General features: G+C 40.0%; 1 protein-coding gene across 1 annotated transcript; it reads right to left on the bottom strand.

Annotated features, from left to right (window-relative positions):
* Window positions 1–947: 947 nt before the first annotated feature.
* tada2a (transcriptional adaptor 2A) lies at window positions 948–16668 on the bottom strand. Its single transcript, XM_023287629.3, has 15 exons — window positions 16521–16668; window positions 14267–14373; window positions 14109–14168; window positions 13937–14028; window positions 11766–11923; window positions 11151–11239; window positions 10812–10884; window positions 10642–10705; window positions 7979–8022; window positions 5159–5269; window positions 4333–4404; window positions 3717–3849; window positions 3116–3159; window positions 2677–2756; window positions 948–1394 (listed from the first exon to the last, which is right to left on the bottom strand). The coding sequence occupies exons 1-15, from the start codon at window positions 16543–16545 to the stop codon at window positions 1209–1211; spliced, it is 1338 nt and encodes a 445-aa protein (XP_023143397.1). The 5' UTR covers window positions 16546–16668; the 3' UTR covers window positions 948–1208.
* Between the last annotated feature and the right edge of the window lie 1108 nt (window positions 16669–17776).

The following is a 17776-nucleotide window of genomic DNA, read 5'->3' as shown; positions in this document are numbered from 1 at the left end:
TTGAAAGTTCAGCAGCTGCTAATGTGTTCTCTTACCTGCAGACTGGCTTCGGTCGCTGCAGTGGTGATCCTCGATGACATTCAGCTCCAGCTTCTCCAGTGAGTTTTGTCCCGCAGACAGACTTTAACTCCACCATCTTGGACTGCAGCTGGCGATGACAGTCCTTGTTCCGCTCTCCCACCGATCAGCTGCGAGCTGGAACATTTAACTTTCAACATACAGTACTCCCATATAACATCTACAATAAGATCACCCACTTCTAATAAGTTTTCCTGTATACAAGCGTAAGATTTGTGTTTGCTCTGTAGAGTACTGATGAAAAGATGGTCAGGTTTTGCCATTAACTGGAAATAATCATGTTCTTTTTGCAATACTATCTTTAATTTTAGGAAAATTCCGGGAGACAGTAGTCATATTTCCATGTAATTGTCACGTAACTTTAAAAATGCTCCAAAAAGGGGGAGGTGGTGGAGGCTGCATTATTCATGAATGGAATAAAAACAGCAGGATCCAGAAGCAAAACCCCTTATTTGCCAAATGTTCGACAAAATCTCAAAGACGAAATGGACAAAACTTAGCCCATCTACAAGTCAAAAGTGGAAAAAATTCCTCAGAAATTGTTTTCAATCTTGCAATCCTTCTTTGTTGTGAGCTGGTATCGGCTACATTTCATGCTGTCCGTAGAAACAGTTGATCAGTTACAAGTCAATTTTTACTACATCTGAGCTTCTTCAAAAAAAGGTGTTTATAGCTATTAAGCTTTTCAACTCCTTTTCAAAAAAGACAAAAACACCTCGAGCAAGTGTGAAATTTTCCAATTTTTGCCGTTTCGATAAACGATTTATAATGCAAAACAGAGCCTGTGGTCCTTGAAAAACAAATAATGAATAAATGTTTTAGTCCAAGCAGAGGTTAGTTAAAATTAACAATACAGTCAAACATCGACATGTACACCAAGTCTATTTTTAATAAACATTTCATGACGGGAGCAATAAACACATTTCTGTATAGGCCCCTGTTATTCTGACAGTGAAGCTTACAAACGTCATTTTAAAACATTTTAACAGAAAAACACAATTAGACCAAACAAATGCTACAACAGTTGAGCAGAGCAGCAACCATCTGAACCTCTTACAAAACATAGATGCTTACAATAAAATGAGCCACTGACCACTGTCCAGCCTCCCCCGTGGTCAAATCAAATGCTCCTAAGCCTTAGTGATGTAACCCTCTTTGATTAGGAAGTCGTAGATCTTTCGAGTCTTGTTGACGTCGATCTTGATGAGCGCTCGGGCCTGAGCCAGCCTCAGTCCGCCCTGCCGCCTGCACTCATTGAGCAAAGCCTGTTTGTACTCCAGGTAGGCTCCCGGCACCAGACGCACCACCTGACACAGCTACGAGCACAAAACAAACACAAGACACAGGCTCATTTGAAAACAGGTCTAAATATTTAAGGCCTCAGTTTGCTTCAGATAAAGTGTTCGTCAGATCATCGGTGACGCTAACGCCCACCTCATGCTGCAGTCTGCCGCGTGGAAAGAATTCCCAAACTCCCAAAACTGAGTGAAACATCACAAATGCCTTCAAGGACACGCTGTGTTTATTTGTAGTGTTTGCATGATTCATTGAATCAACACCACAAAGACATGTGAAAGACACTGGAGGACAGACACGCTAGCGGTGTGGCTCTGAATGTAAACACTGGTCTGCTGGTTCTTCCTCCAGACTGACATTATCTCCACACCTACTGCTAGGACTGAAAATTTCAGGCTTTTACCTTTAATTCAAATGCCTTCATAAAAAAATTAAAAATAAATCTCAAAGTACTTCAAGCTAAAATTCAATACTACTTAAATATCAATAATTTATGATTATAATTTATCCCCCTGATGATTTGAGTCAGAAAAACCCACCAGTATGTTGTGACACATCAAAAAAATGTCCATTTGGATACTTGTCCATATTGTGTTTTCCATAATATTTTGAAGAGTTACTGGTGTTGACTGAATCCAAAGCATCAACATTACTGATACAGCGTCTTATTCTGTACCACCTCTTCCTTGAGAACAAACATGGTGAATACATGGAAACAGTTTATTGTTTGTTCATACAATAAGCTTTGATTGGTTGTTGAAGTTACAGTCACATTAAGGGAGGGCTGACTGCCTGTGTGAAAGAATTGCTTTATCAAACAATGGGAGTCAAATTAGGTCAGTTGGAAAGACATAACCTGGAGTAATTGCACTGCAGTAAACTCTGAGGGATGTTGGATAACTGATAAAGTGCAGCTCTTGATATTTTTTCGGTGCTCTCAGTGTAAAGCCAAACTTCCTCACAACCTCTGTCAGCTATTTTTAAACACGCTTTTGAAAGACAGAAAGCTTCCATGAAAAACGTGGCTATTAAAATATCATGAAAACATAAAATAAGACATACTAAATGTCTGTTATTATGTCTCCACCTATTTACCCAATCCTTCTTTACACTGGACAAGGAGAGAGATGCTCCTGGGAGACTTTCACTAAAATGGCACATAAACTGCGGCTCCAGCCAGGTGCATCTGTTGGGTAAATGTGTCTGCAGCAGTAAATCTGGCCCCTAGTTTGCAGTCAGATGACAGGTCAGACATTATCTGAAGCACACAGAGTTTTCCTGCCTGAGCCTCCATAGCTGTACCTCTTTCTCCCGCTCGTTGAGCTTCTCTGTTCCCGGCAGTCCCGTCAGGTTGAGAGGAGGAGCGCTCCGCCTACCTGTTGCTGTGGAGCAGAATTTCAATAACAGTCAAACAGACATGCAGCACCACAGTGTTGGTCTGCACTTCAGATAACATAATAGCAGCCTGACAACATGCAGTTAATTCCTAAGCCCGGAAGAGACGAGGGACCAAATATTTACGGTGAGCAAATTGTGTAAATATAGCCATGTGGGAGTGTGCATCCCATTTGTGCTCTGGAGGTTAGAGAAAGGCAGCTAATTTGAAAACGAAAAAACAGCGAGACAAATAGAGAGGCGTGTTTTTCGAGTGTATTAATGGAGGAGTGTGTGTGTTAATGCGAATGTGCCCGAGGCCAGAGAGGACGGACTGCAGACCGATAGGTGGAGAGAAGCTTCGTACCTGACACTGTGATTGTTGTGACAGCTGGAGTGATGCCAGCGTCTCTGTAACCAAAAAGAAAAAAAGTGTTATTATCTCTGCAGTTTTGTTTACACTCTCTCACACACACACACACACACACACACACACACACACACACACACACACACACACACACACACACACACACACACACACACACACACACACACACACACACACACACACACACACACACACACACACACACACACACACACACACACACACTCTCGACCCACTGCCACACAGCATCTCTGGGCTTTGTTCACTGTTCTCACTCCAGGATCATCATCCAAAAAAGATGAATCGCTGCATTCAAGACTTTTTTTGTTAAGGTGGAATAATTAGAAGGGCTTGGATAACCCCCAAAGAAAACGGCCAAGGATGGAAAAAAACAAGAGCAGCAGCACATTAAAAAGTCTAAAAATACAGCAGAGGCTGAGGTGGAAGGAGGGAGCACGGTGATAAAAGCGTCTCCTCCATTCATCTCAGCACAACTGATGCCGAGTGCGACGACGGAGGTCAGCGTCTTCACCTGCTCATCTATTACGTTACATTAGCAGCAGGTTGGGAGCCTCACATTGCAGCCTGTTTGCTGAGCCACTGCTGACAGGCTCTGCCATCCTGGATGTACTGCAGCACGTCACACAGCATGGTCCTCTTCCTCTGCTCGTCCTCACGCATTCGCTTCGCCCGCTCGTACACTTTGGCACCTGATGTAGGTCAACAAAGACACGATGAGAAAGGATTTCAATCAGTGCTGCAACTAGCGAGCGCTGCAGAGATAATTTTGTCAATCGTTTTGTCGATGTCAGAAAAAGCCATTTATAACGTCAATTTGTCAGATCAACAGTGCAAACATCCGAGATATTCAATTCACAATCATGTTTGCCAAACAAAAGCTGAAAAACTCATCACATTTGAGAATCAGGAACCAGCTCATTTTTTGGGTACTTTTTTCCAGCTGAAATAAAATATACAAATGAGCCCACACATCAACAAGCTAGTCAACCATTAAAATTCCAAAAATGATCCAAAGGCTGCAATAAAGTGTTCTGCTGCAGCAGCAAATAATAATTAAAACAATTTCAACTGAATGGAAAATAAAGAGTCTGAATGTAAATGCATTTTGCTGCTTAGGCGTGCAACTTTCAAAGGAAGTTTAGTGGAACAGAAAAAGGTCAAACTTGACTCACTGCAGAAAGACTTGATCCCTGCTTTCCTGTACTCCTGCAGCCTGTGGATCTCTCTCCTCAGCTCAAATTCCACTGCAAGGAAAAGAGACGCGAAGGCAGTTAAATGCAAATCGGTTGGTGCTGTTCCAGAGTTAGCTGAACTCTCTCTGACACAGCTGCAGCTCAACACTTCATCCAGCACAAAGCATTTTTTGACAAATTTAGATCCACATCTGGTCACACAGAGTAAAATGTGAGGGCATAGTTTGACATTTACGTGCTTTTATGCTAAAGTTAGATGAGAAGACCGACATCACCCTCATGTAGACTATTAGATTAGCTTAGCTTAGCATTAAGACTGGAAACAAGAGGGGGCAGCTAGCCTGGCTCTGTCTGCACATCTAAAGCTCTCTAATTAACACGTTGTGTCTCGAGTGTAAAAATAACAATCCACAGTTTTGTGAGGGGTTATGTGCTGGAGTATTTCTTCAACTTCCTGGAGTCTTCTCTGGTTGCCTGGCAACTGCTCAGAGCCAGGAAATAGTTTGGAAGTGGTAAAAGTAGTGATCAGACCTTCAGTAGAGTTTCACAAAGTCCAAGCCAAGAGGCATTACAAACTTATAAAGACTTTCCATGTTAGTTTACCTTTATGTGCACAGAGACGTACTGGGAATCTACTTGGAAAAAAATAGAAGAAGGCCCAGTCTGATATTACCTTCCAACAACGATTAAAAATAACATCCCTTGAGGGCGAAATCGTCTAGCAATGTCGAGGCAGTCTGGCAAGAACGGCTTGGATTAATTCAGTGCATGTAACCCTGCCATGTGTACTCAGCCAAATACTAACGTGCGTGACTTTCGATGAATTTGTCGTGTTCAATCGGTCCAACTACTCTGGCAAATCGTCGCATGACATCATACAACTCTTGCACCTCCTTCGGGTAGCATCGCTCCAGCACTGACACAAAGAAGAGAGAGAAGTGAGTGGGCAACAGACACAAACAAATATAACACAGAAATATGAAAGTAAAATCCTTCCCTGTAGATACTTTTAGACATGAATGCTGTTACTGCTTTCTAGGAGAAGTGATTTGGTTGGTTTTGCGTTGTTCACCACCAGAGAATATGAAGCTCTGAATCAACATTGAGCTTAAAGGCATGTAACTATTACAGGCATCTATTATCGCAGCCGTTCTGTGGACGTGCTGCTGTGATATGATCTCTTGACGCTGCTGTCTCGGGAGAATTTGTTTCCTGTAGCTACAGAACTTATGGATCTGTACTTTGGATCCAAACCACAGATTGCACTAAACTCGCAACACTGTGGATTCAACAAATCAAGAAGAACCGAATGCCCTCTGTAGACTCATCAGTAGAAATAATCAAGCTGGAAATGTACATAAAGATGAACCTGTTGCTTAAATATAGAGTCTCTGAATGGCATCAAGTCAGACATTATAATCTTTATGTAAAAAATGTTCTCAGTGAAATTCAGTCCACTTATAACGGATGACGAAGCTTTTCTAAGCTGCACTATTTTCAGCTACTCCAACAAGAGATTACAACTATGGGGAAAAAACAGAATAAGTCCACTTTTATTCAGCTCAGATAAATCCACACATAGTTATTGTGTTTTGAACAAGAAATCAACAGGGAGGTGATGCAGGATGTCTGGAATCTCTATTTATTTGGGTCACATTTTTATTAAATCCTGTATTTATTCTACCCTACAATTAAGTTTTTTTTTTTGGACAGAGCTGAGAATAAAATATAATTTGGGTATTGTTTTATTAAAGTCAAGCATCAGTTCAATATTCACTGTGCAACATGTTTAAAAACGTGATTAGATACCATCAAAGGCACACGATGACAGCATAAATCTATAAAACCACTGACACAACAGTTTAAATCCTGTCAGACACACTGCATGACACAAATCCTAAACTGCAGTCTTTGTGATTTACTAATTGCGGTGTTTTAAAAGTGCCGTCTACTTGAGCCCCAATTACAAGGTAAAAATCATGGTTTAGAAGTTTGACTAGCCAGTAATGTGAAAAAGCAGATTTACATCCAGACAGAGACCAGACTAATTATTTTTGCCCACAGTCTGTCATTTTACAATAGCGCTTTGAGAGTGAGTAATTTCCACATTTACACAGACAACCTTCATCTGTCGGAGGAGAACGAACAATAATCCAATACTTGTAAAAGGATGTCAGCTTAAAAAAAAAAACAAACCCCTGTTGACTTTGTGGAGCTTATGGATGATATTTTAACAACATATGTGAAGTTATCCAACAACCAAAAATTAGTTTTGCTGTAGGATTTTCTAATTCAGAGCCTGGTTGAAAAGCCAAACAGGAATTTAAAAAAAGGTATTAAACTCAATGAAATAAGATCCAGTAACCTTGCTGCATCAAAAAGCAACCCTGTCCCTGCGATTTGTCACAGAAACGCTCCACCGATGTGTATTCACCACACTTAACTCACTCCACAAGCGTACACACTCTGAAGAGCTTGTTGTGTTCGTCTGAAAGCATCGGTCGTGTTGCTGAGTACAGACAAGTGTCAACGCCAGAGAGGGAAGCTGCTGAGGGGATGTGAGAGGAGTGGCTCGCTGTGTGTCGGTCAAGTTCCATCATCAGACTCCAGCATGCGAGCGCTAATTAGCAGCTGCCATCTCAGGCGAAACACATGAAGTCATGCTCTTAACAAAGCAGCGGACGCACAGAACACTGCCGTTCACATCTCCAAGGAGACATCAACGCTGCACCTCTGTGTGGTTTCACTCAGGCACACACACGCTGATTGCAAAAAGCAATAACAAACGCAGAGCTGAATCATTGAACACAACGAGCTCTTACAGGCCACCAGACGGACCGCTGGCCCTAAAACAACAACGCTGGTCATTCTGCCTCCAGCAGTCACTGAGACCTGATACTGTGAACCTCCTGGGCTCCGATACTGCTTCCATTATTGCGTGTGACACACACATGAACACACACATACACGGTGGAGCCACACAATCTTTGACAGTCTCCATGACAACCAGTCTGCAGCTCTACAGCTACTCTGAGTTCTCTTTTGTCTTGAAAGACTAGAGAGATAAGGGAAAGGAGGGGAAAAGGGAGGAGGGCTAACTGGAGGCTGGAGGAGACATAAATAAAACATGAGGGGACTCTTCAACTCCCAAACCACAGACAATTTCACAGAGCAACATGTGGAAATCTAACGGCGGACTGGGTGGTCGCACACACTTTAAAAGAGACGCCTTAATTGGACAAATCCATTCATAGCAGCCCTCGCCGCCTAATGAAACAACCCATGAGATGCAAAGAATCACATTACTGAGCTCACTGAAGTCCAGCCTGTAACAGGTGGATCAATAAATGGAGCCCCCTCCATGTTTCAGCCATCAGGGCAGCAGTGCTCATCGCATGGGGATCGCAGTTATTCCGTGGCACACTCTGGTCCACGGCCCCCACAGACTCTTCACAGCCGTCGTGGTAAATACGAGCTCCATCGGTTGCAACTCCTCAGCTACCCGAGAGGCCACAGAAGGAGGCCATTACAGTGCAGTTGTTTGCATGCAGCCATAGAAACCATCAGCACCAATTTGGCTGCTAGATATCAGATGAGCCTGTAAGAGTTTCAGCAAAAGACTCACTCTGGAATTTCCGCAGATTGATGAGTCCATGGTCTCGGATAATCCTGAAAGAAACAGACGTGCAGATTTACACATCTATTTTCTGATAACTGGGGCTGTTGCATGAAGTCACATTAAAAAACACTTCATACCAAGGATATAGCTTGTGGTGCTGTTTGTATTGTGTGATATTAGGAAGTGTTTCTATTATTTTGTTCAATGATGGGAGGCAAAAAGACAAAAACACTTCACAGCATAATGCAAAACACTTCACCAAACTACATCCTGAAATTACCCCGCAGCTGTGTCAAAGCTACAAAACCCTTTTTTTTTTTTTTTTTTTTTTAAACAAAAACTTAACTGAACACACAGGAAGAATTAATGCAGGGATTTTGTATTAAACTGGATTTCTTTAGGAAGATGGACCTGATTAACTGGCAGCCAAGTGTGTATATGTCTTAAAGTAATGCAGTTTCATAAAATCTCTCCATTTTGGATTTTAAAAGTACAAATCAGCTAAAATCGGGGTTCAGCTGTGTTCACCAATTTTTTTTCATTTTGTAAGCTTTTAATCACATATCAAACCCTTGGCAAAGCAGTTTCCTGGGCGTTCATTGAAGTCCTGCACCTCTATGGAATCAGCACAACCATGACTAGAAATAGAGAGAACTCAAACATGTCTTTTGTGCAGTACGACATAGTTATAATGCCATAAATTATTAAAAGACAAAAGCTAAAGTTGAATTTGGTCCTTAAAAAATCTTGAAAAGCTGGAATCAGTATGTAGAACAGTTCTTTCTCTCAAGTGCCCACAGGTGCTACAAAAACTGGAAAGAAGGTGTCTCTACATACATTGTTGACTAGTTTTCATACTTGTCTTCTCTCTGCTCTCTTTAAACACAGCCTGCAGTTCAGCCTATTTTCATCCTGCCAACAGGTTTGGGGGTTTACTGTTCCCCAATCAAACACCTAGAGTTTTTAAATAATAGACTGTAACCTAACTGGCATATATGATCTCATTTTCTGATAGGCTGTATACAAGATTCATTCCTGGGAGGACTGGAGTACAACCCACTGTCACAACAAGCCTACTTTTAGTTTAGGGGTGTATAACGTCTCATGACAACCCACAATCCCAGACTGAAACATTTCAGAAGTAATATTACTGACAGTGTCTGCAGAGAAGAAATATTTAAGACCTCTGTGAATAAAATTAAAGATTCTTGAAAAGCCTGTTTAGAAAAGACAGAATTCTGTGCTCTGTAAAAGTTTTCATGACATGCAGAGAACTAATGAAAGTGCACTCTGAGGTCCAGGAGCAGAGCTCAGGGTTGATCTCTGGCCTCTCTGACAAGCTGCAAGTTAGCAGAGATAAACTAAGGAGGAGGGATACATGAGGGAGTTTAAAAACACACATGCCTGTGCATCCAGAGATGCCATTCCACCATGCTCAGGGAGCACAAACTCGTTAAAGTTGATTTAGTGATGGATGCGCTGCAGGAAGGGTTGCCAGCGTAGGTTGGAGGACGGCAGCTAACAGGGTGAAGGCGGGGGGGGATTCTCTAGAAAGCTTAACAACTGACTAACCCTCTCAAAAACAGTGAAAAGTAACAAAAACTAGTGTGACTACTCATTATTTTCATTATTCTTTAACCTGAAAACTGCTTTCTTGATCTATCAGTTGTTTAGTTTTGTAAAAAATATCAGAAAATACAGAAAAGCAGCCACGGATTTTCCTGAAAGTAGCACAGCGACTCCTTCAAATTGCTTCCTTTATAAAACCGAATACTAATTAAGTACTTAGGTACACTGTGCTGCTCTTAAACTAACAGATATGCAATGAAGTAAAGTTTAGTTTTTGTTTGAGGTGTTTTAGAGAAGTGTTGATTTAATTGTATGAGCATTTCAGGTGCAGCTTATTGTTGAATTTATTATTAAGCTTAGTAAGCTTACCCAATTTATCTCTATTCAATCAAAAGTTATTTTCATGTACGATCCTGGAAGCCTCTCTCATAACAAGCTAGCAGATAAAACAAGGAGGACTTTGTTTTCTGTGAAATCCATATGCACAAAAATTTCACCATACTTATTCTGGGCTTTAACACATTTTCCAAACTCTCCTGCAGGAGGCAGGATGCTCTGTTTGCCAGCCTAAAACTGGGCAAAATGTCAAACAGCTTGGCATGCACACTAGTCACCAGGGGACAGACACATTTTCCCCATTTCCAAAAACATTCAGGGTCTGAATAGAAGTTCCTGCAGCTTGGAAGTTGCACCTTAATGACTCCCCATGGCTTGTAATGAGAGCCTACAAAAAAATAGCCAATTATAATCTCGCTGCTGACTCTGTGACAATCCCGGCTCTCAGGACCGCTGTCTTTAAAGTGCTTTAATAATAATGATTAAAGTTTGGATTGGGAGTCATAAATATATTAGCATAATGAATTCATTAATATTAAGAAGGTGCAGATGGGAGGTGTGAAATTGCTTGCCTTGTAAATTTGAATTCAGTATGAAATGCATTTATTCAACCTGGGAGCAAAAAAAAAAAAAAAAAACTATCTATCGGAACTGGAGCTCCAAAGGTCAATACAGAAGCTTATGAGGCCATCTGCTGACAGACTGGGGTTGTTACATGATGATAAATACATTTTTCATTATTTAATAAACAGAAAAGGACCTACTTCTTCCTCCGTTGTCTCTCCTTTAACCTTGAATGATATATGTCAACAACAGAGAGCTTGAGTGCTGAAAAACAAGAAAACAAATGACAGTTGAGGCCATTTTGTAAAGTAAATATTCATGCTGATATTCTCTATTTGCCAATAAAACAATCTATAAAAAGTCTACCCACCACGCAGGATGTCTGAGTCATCATCCACAAAGTCAATGTCTTTCAAATCCCATTCTGCATAGTTGTCAAACTCCTGGGTAGCAGGTGAAAAACAATGTTAATAACCTGCCGCTTTGATCTCAAGTTCACATTCAGCCGATCAATGATGAAGAATTTATGAGAAAAGCGAAAGAAAACCGCTGGGATGAGTCACTCAGTGTGACAGCAACAAAGGCATGAGTCACTATTTCAATAACATCTAATAATGAGCCCTCTAGTGGCGGCTCTGTTGATTTATTTATGATGACAGTTGACATTGGCACACGCATGATGAAGTGCAACGTGAACATATCGCCTCACCTCCATGAAGTCTGCTCTGGCAGGCATGTATCCAGCCATGTCTCGAGACAGCACAGAGTCGAATGTGGGCCGGGGGGGATCATCAGTGGCTGTTGCATCACAGGGACGAAAGGAAAATCAAACATGACATCTTGGAAACCAACACAGAGAAACAATATCCCCCAAAACTCTTCCAAAAAGATTTTAATTTTGTAAGATTTGCAATCAGAGATGCAACAAAGATTCTGTCGCTGCCTCGAATTTGCCAACTGCTGCACAAATACGACTGTGAAATGTTCGTCAAGCTGCGACAGATGGAGATCTGAAGCCTGCTCAGAGCTGCGACAAGTTCCTGCCTCACCAACTGCTTCTGTCCAACTGTTGGGTCTTTAGCTTTCAACTCTGAAGTCAAATTTTGCTGCAGTTTTTTTTTATGCTAATCTCTTTTCTGAATTCTCTAGAACTCCACAATCATCATTAAAACCTTATCTAAATTCTGTGTAGTAATAGGAGTAGACAAATCCTACTACTATTAAAACTTGTATGGACGTATGAGCCTTAAAGGTGTGTTTGTCATCTTCCTCCTGCAACATTAGCGGAGAAAAACATGAAGCAGGCACATAAGTGGGTACTTGCGTTTGAAAGGAATAGCACCCTCTGCAAAGCGAGAGTCTTTTGTTTTCCGCAAGCTGAGCAGAGTGGAGGAGAAGAGCGGGTTATTGATGAAATTCTTCATGTAGTGGCTCTCGCATTCCTCTTTGGTTTTAGTGCGCATCTGATACGCCACATCCTGCCTGAGGAAGACAAACAGGGAAATGGATAGAGCATGTTAGAGTGGAGAGTTTATGAGTAAAACCATGAGGATGTAAATGTTGTAAACAGAACAAACACTGTGGTTATTGGATTCAGCATATTTTTAAAAATCTAAACAAAAGAAAGTCACAAAAAAAAAGGGCTCCAGACTGAGACGCATCTTGTGACAATTTTTGGAGAATATAATATTAGTAAATTTTACAACTAGGGGCACTAGTGCAACTTGCAAATATGTTCCCAATCATTTTTTGTTAAGTGGTCATCAAATATCATGTGAAACACCAGGAGGAAGTGAGAATGAAACGAGTGTGTGGAGTGTTTGTTTTGTGGAGAACTAACGCAACGCTCTCATCATCATAACAGCCCAGGATTGGGAAAATTCTCTCTGGGATTTAATCTACTCATGTCCAGTTCATAAATACTCTCACTGTCATGTGGCCCTTTAATAAAAAGTAAAAAAACTATTAATTAAATTTTACAAAGAAAAGGCCCTCAGACCCTCCTGTCTAACTACAGTCCCACATTTCTGATGAGGACAATTCAGATAAGGAATCAACAGTTGATTTTGTGTAGAAAAAGGCAGGCCCAAGTTTTCCACCTATTTTACATGGTTAAAATATTGCAAAGTAAGGTGTATTTTACACCATCGTCAAACACATTAAAACCACTGACAGATGAAGTGAGTGACGTTGATCATCTCATTACAAGGAAATGGCTGAACGGTGAATGTACTGTTCTCAGTGTGGCCCAACATCTGCCAGTAAAAAAGTCATTTACAGACACAACTGCAAACTGTAAACCTGAAACCTGCATAAGGCAAAACAACAATATGAGGCAACAACTACACAGAGACAGATGCACTGATGGAATTGGTGTGTCGCTATTTTAATGGTTTTTTTAAAGCAACAAAATCACTGCTTTCAAGTGAGCCCACTTTATTCATATTAATGACAACATGAGTCAGAATAATAAGGAAACAGATGAGAAGTATCCGCTACTGCCTGTTTTCAGCATCATGGAGGGTTAGGTTTATTCTTCTGTTTATGGCAGCTGGCATCAAGAAAGTTTGTTTTTCTCTTAAGTTGGTGTAAGTAAAGTTTATGATATTCTACCTTCATGCTCCGATGGTGATGACAAGGACAACATGCATCCTGGTACCATTACTAAAGTGCACTGAATGAACACAAAACCTTACATTACGCATGGAAAAAATAGCATACTGACAATATTTTAGAGACCCTCAAAATTTAACAAATCGTGTTTTTAAGAGAGTTCATGTCTCATTAAAAGGAGCCAACCTCTGTAGCTCACACACCGTCTTAAAGCAGGACTTTACTTTGTGACTTTTTCCTTTAAAGCAAAAAAGGATTTTTTTTTTCTGTAATTTAGTAAATTAAAGTATTTATTGGTAATAAAGTTAATGTGGAATAAAAATAGAGTGTGTTGTGTTGCATGTTTATTTAAGCGGTCCAATTTTCAGTTTGGTGTAGTGGAAAATGTTTGTCTGGATGCCTGAATATAGAAACCTAAAGCTGCTTTAGTGTCGTACTGTTTCTGTCATTTCATGTTGGACTCCAGTGCAGAATTCATTATAAGTCATTAAAAACCAAAAATCCTCATGTCTCAAGTTTTATTGTTTTAAAGGGATCAGCACATTAACTTTGTGTGTGTGTGTGTTTTTTTTTAAAAACACTTATTATATAAATCAAACAATTAATATTTAACCTGTGAGCAAACAGCAGCAGCTTGTGAACAGTCAGGCAGAGTGGTCTCAAACTCAGAGTTTCAACCCCAAGGCTATGAAACTCTGAGTGGAGCTAATTGAGCATACTATGTCAAAAACACACCTAGAACTCTTACAAGACACTACAGGGAGTGTGGGAACGAGCCTCTTTTAAGATGATTTGAAGGAAAATGACAAACACTTGCAGTATGTGAGAAAAATCAAGGCATGTGTCTGTTCATAGCTAAAAACAAACTGATGAACCACTAACCAGTTTCCAAAGCCACAGTCCATGACGGCCTCCAGCAGGGCCATCTCTTCCTGCGCCGTCCATCCAGGCTCCAGAACCGGGAAGTCTGACGTCTGTGAAGGAGATGAAAAGTGAGGATTCATGTTAAAGAGCATGTTTATGACAGATCTGTAGACTTGTTTTATTTACGTACCATGATTTCATATTTGTGATCACTCTCATGCTTCTTGTACTCAAATCCTCTGGTGAAACACTGAAACAAAACAACATGATTAATTCCAGTCATACTGAGTGGTCTGGAAATCATATAGAGCCTGAATAATATCTGTTCTATATTTGATCCCTACTTACCTGGAGGCAAAGCAAAAAGGGCGAGGGTCCACATTCTGCACATTTGATGTACGGCTCGGTTAGATAAGATGAGCAACCTCTGCATGGTGGCTTATCAAAAGGATCATCTGGAATGGACACGTTTTTCATCACATGATTTACTAAGGACTTTCTAAGGAGTTACATATGATATATGATAGAAGCCAAAATCAGTAGAGTTTGGAAAAATCTATTTGGATACTGCAACAGCCTTTTCATGCTCTGAACCCCAAAATTCATCAGAGGATTTGAAAGGTATGGTTTCTTTAAAGAATCTGCAAAAGAAACCATTTATTTGAGTCCGAAACTGTAAAAACAAAAGAATTTCCTGATTTTCAACTTTCTAATTGTCACTGAACTAATCGAGCGTGATGTGCAGTTCTGCAACGAAAAATAACATAATATTAATGGGCTAAAAAATCATTTTATTCCATATGTGTCATTTACAAATTTGTCCAAAATGATCGGTTTGCTTTGATCAGATTATGTAAAAAAGTTAAAATTCTCTGGTCCTCAGCGCAACCAAGAATCTATTAGTGACTCAAATACGATCAATGGTCATTTTAGAAAAATTCAGGAACTTTACAGCTACACTCAGCTGAACTGTACACAGTGAATGTAATAGTAAAATATCTCCGCCCTCTACATGGATGGAGAGGAGGTAGAGAGGGTGGAGAGCTTCAGGTTCCTCAGGGTCCACATCTCTCCAGACTTCACATGGTCCACCCACATCTCACACCAGGTGGGGAGGTCCCAACAGAGACTGTACTTCCTCAGGAAGCTGCATCAGGCTCTTCTCCCCCAAAAGCTGCTCATAAATTTCTATCGCTCCACCACTGAGAGCCTCCTGACCTACTGCTGTACAGGTGGTTCACCTGCTGCCCTGCAGAGGACAGGAAGGACCTGCAACGGGTGGTGAGAGCAGCAGAGCGGGTGATTGGGACCACACTACCTCCCCTCAGAGACGTTTACACCAGCAGAGTTCAGAGGAAAGCTAGGAGAATCACCAGAGACCCCCCAGACCCAGGACGCTCTCTGTTCTCCCCTCAGGTAGACGTTACAGGACACTCTCTGTTCTCCCCTCAGGTAGACGTTACAGGACACTGAGAGTCAAAACCAACAGACTCAAAAACAGCTTTTATCCCCAAACTGTCAGATGTCTGCTCCCTCCCCCCTAAATGAAAATGTTACATGCCAACAAGTGCAATATTTATGAGTCAGTGCAATTCATACCATGTGCAATGTTGCTCTTATGTTGTATATATTTTCTAAAGGTGTGTTTTGCTCTTATGTTGTATTTTTTTTTTTCGAAGTGCGTTATATAGACTATTTTTAGTGCTGCTATTCGGACAGTACCAAACCGATTTTCATTGTTTTCTGTAACAGTGACAATAAAGATCTATTCTATCTATAGTATTTCTATCATTTTACTGTTTGTAAAAGTCTGATCTGCTTACTGAAGTCAAAGTATTCTTCCTTTCATTACAAATTTTTGTTTTTGTTTTACGGTCTCACCAGGACATCTGCAGTGGTGACATTATTGTTCATTTATATGTTTTCCATAACTACATACAGAACTGGGCTCGTCTGATAATCTAACTCACAAAACATGACAACAGGTAGCAGAGTAAAATTCACTTTATAGTTATAAAGCAAGTTGCTGTAGATGAAGAAGTTATCTTTAGGGTTTGGTCAGATTTTTTGGAGGGCTTCAGAAGCAGCAGATTTAGTCTGGTTGATTATTAGTTATTTTCGGTGGGTGTTGTGTTGTAAGACTTTGTGGATGAACCTCTGCACTAGGCAGAACCTGCATGTCTTCTCCTGGACTATTATAAGGGTTCAACTCCAGAATTATCCTGAAAACCTCAGTAGAAAGCAGCTGGGCTTCTCTGTGTGGTTCTGGAAGCATAAAACTAACCTCTAATCTGGCTGCGCTAATGTTTTCTGTAGGCTAATGTAGCTTCAGCTGTCTGAGGTCACACTTTGGCTAAATCTGAAGGCTGTTCAGCAGCAAATCACACAACAGACTGACACAAGAATATGGTAAAATGTTGAATAATCGTTTTCTCTGACAGCACACCGCGTTATTATCGTTGTATGCCAATCAAATATTAGCAACGCTAGCTAGCCGTGTTTAGCTAGCGCGGCAAACTGCAGATATACTCAGAAAAGCTTCAAGTGTTCGATTTAAAGTTGCAGCGGCTACATTTATCTGCGGGATTCTGTCACTACTTACTTGTAAAAGACGCTAGACGGTCCATAAGATGACGTTTCAAAAAAACTAAAAGCAGAATCGATGTTTGGCATCAATCTATTTTTCAAAGTTCGCAAGCATGTCTGATTATGAAGGCAGAGCTGGTGGAGCGCAGAGCGATCGATAGCTCCATTATGGCTCCAGATATTTAACCCTCGTGTCGTCCTGCGGGTCAAAAATGACCCGTTTTAAAGTTTGAAAATGTGGGAAAAATATATATTATTCACTGTGAAACTTCTGATGTCCACATTTTCACCATTTTTGGGAAATCTTTGAACATTTTTTGGTGGAAAAAAAGAAATGTTAAAAATGTTTCTTTAAGAACATTCACATAAAAATCTACCAAAATCCAGCGAAATTTGCTGGATTTTGGTTGATTTTTATGTGAATGTTCTTAAAGAAAATATTAGAAGTTTTACTGATATATATGTAATCACATTAGATATTTTAGGAGTTTTTTGGAAGATTTTTACTCATTTTTTGAAAATATTTACAAGAATTTTTACCAAATTTGGGGGATTTTTTAAAATAAAACTTTTAAGGGAAACTTTTAAGGAATTATTGGAATTTTCCTCCTGAAAGTTTTGCAAATTTTCAGAAGTTTGGGGAATTGTTTTGCTGTTTTTTAAATTTTTTTATTTTTCAGACAAAGAAACAATATTTTTTGGGTGCCCATAAGTGAAGACAACACCAGGAATAAACTGTCCTGAATTTTAACCTATTTCCATCAAATTCAAGTTATATTAAATCTGTAGCTATTTGCTCATAAGCTCAGAAATGGATTTATATTTTTGTTGTACATGTAGGAGAGACAGTGAATAATAAAATGTAATATTGTTTAACAAACTACATATTGACTACATGTAGTTAATGCAATTCCTATTTCTCTTTTGTCAGAAGGAAGCAGTTTACTGATATAGTCTCAATTCCAATTTAAGGTTCCTTTACTAAACACAGCATGAAATGAAATTAGGATATATTCTTGTATCGGTATAGGCAAGATTTAATGCTTCTTTCTCAAATGTGTCTGTTCTGTGTCTCTATTAGAACAAAAATATCATATATAAATACAATATAATATATTAATATAATATAATATAAATATCATCCAAAAATAACAAAATGAAAACATTTTCACTTATTTGTATGAGCTTTATTATTTCCAGATTTCTTAAGGGGAAAAAGTGACTGCAGTCATTCTCTGTCTTACCACAGGGTGCTGATCTTGCACTGTTTCC

This window comes from Amphiprion ocellaris, chromosome 7 (genome assembly GCF_022539595.1).
Source record: "Amphiprion ocellaris isolate individual 3 ecotype Okinawa chromosome 7, ASM2253959v1, whole genome shotgun sequence".
Lineage (NCBI taxonomy): Eukaryota > Metazoa > Chordata > Actinopteri > Pomacentridae > Amphiprion > Amphiprion ocellaris.
The sequence above is the reverse complement of the archived record's forward strand: the minus strand, read 5'-3'. Positions and strand labels throughout refer to the sequence as shown.

What these genes read in the sequence shown, in the direction of transcription:
- tada2a (XM_023287629.3), bottom strand. Translation starts at nt 16,545, where the DNA reads ATGGACCGTCTAGCGTCTTTTACAA. An exon ending in GACTGTGGCTTTGGAAACTG is followed by an intron (nt 11,924 to 13,936) that starts GTTAGTGGTTCA and finishes TGTCTTCCTCAG; the next exon opens with GCAGGATGTGGCGTATCAGA. An exon ending in CAATCTGCGGAAATTCCAGA is followed by an intron (nt 5,270 to 7,978) that starts GTGAGTCTTTTG and finishes TCTTTGTGTCAG; the next exon opens with TGCTGGAGCGATGCTACCCG.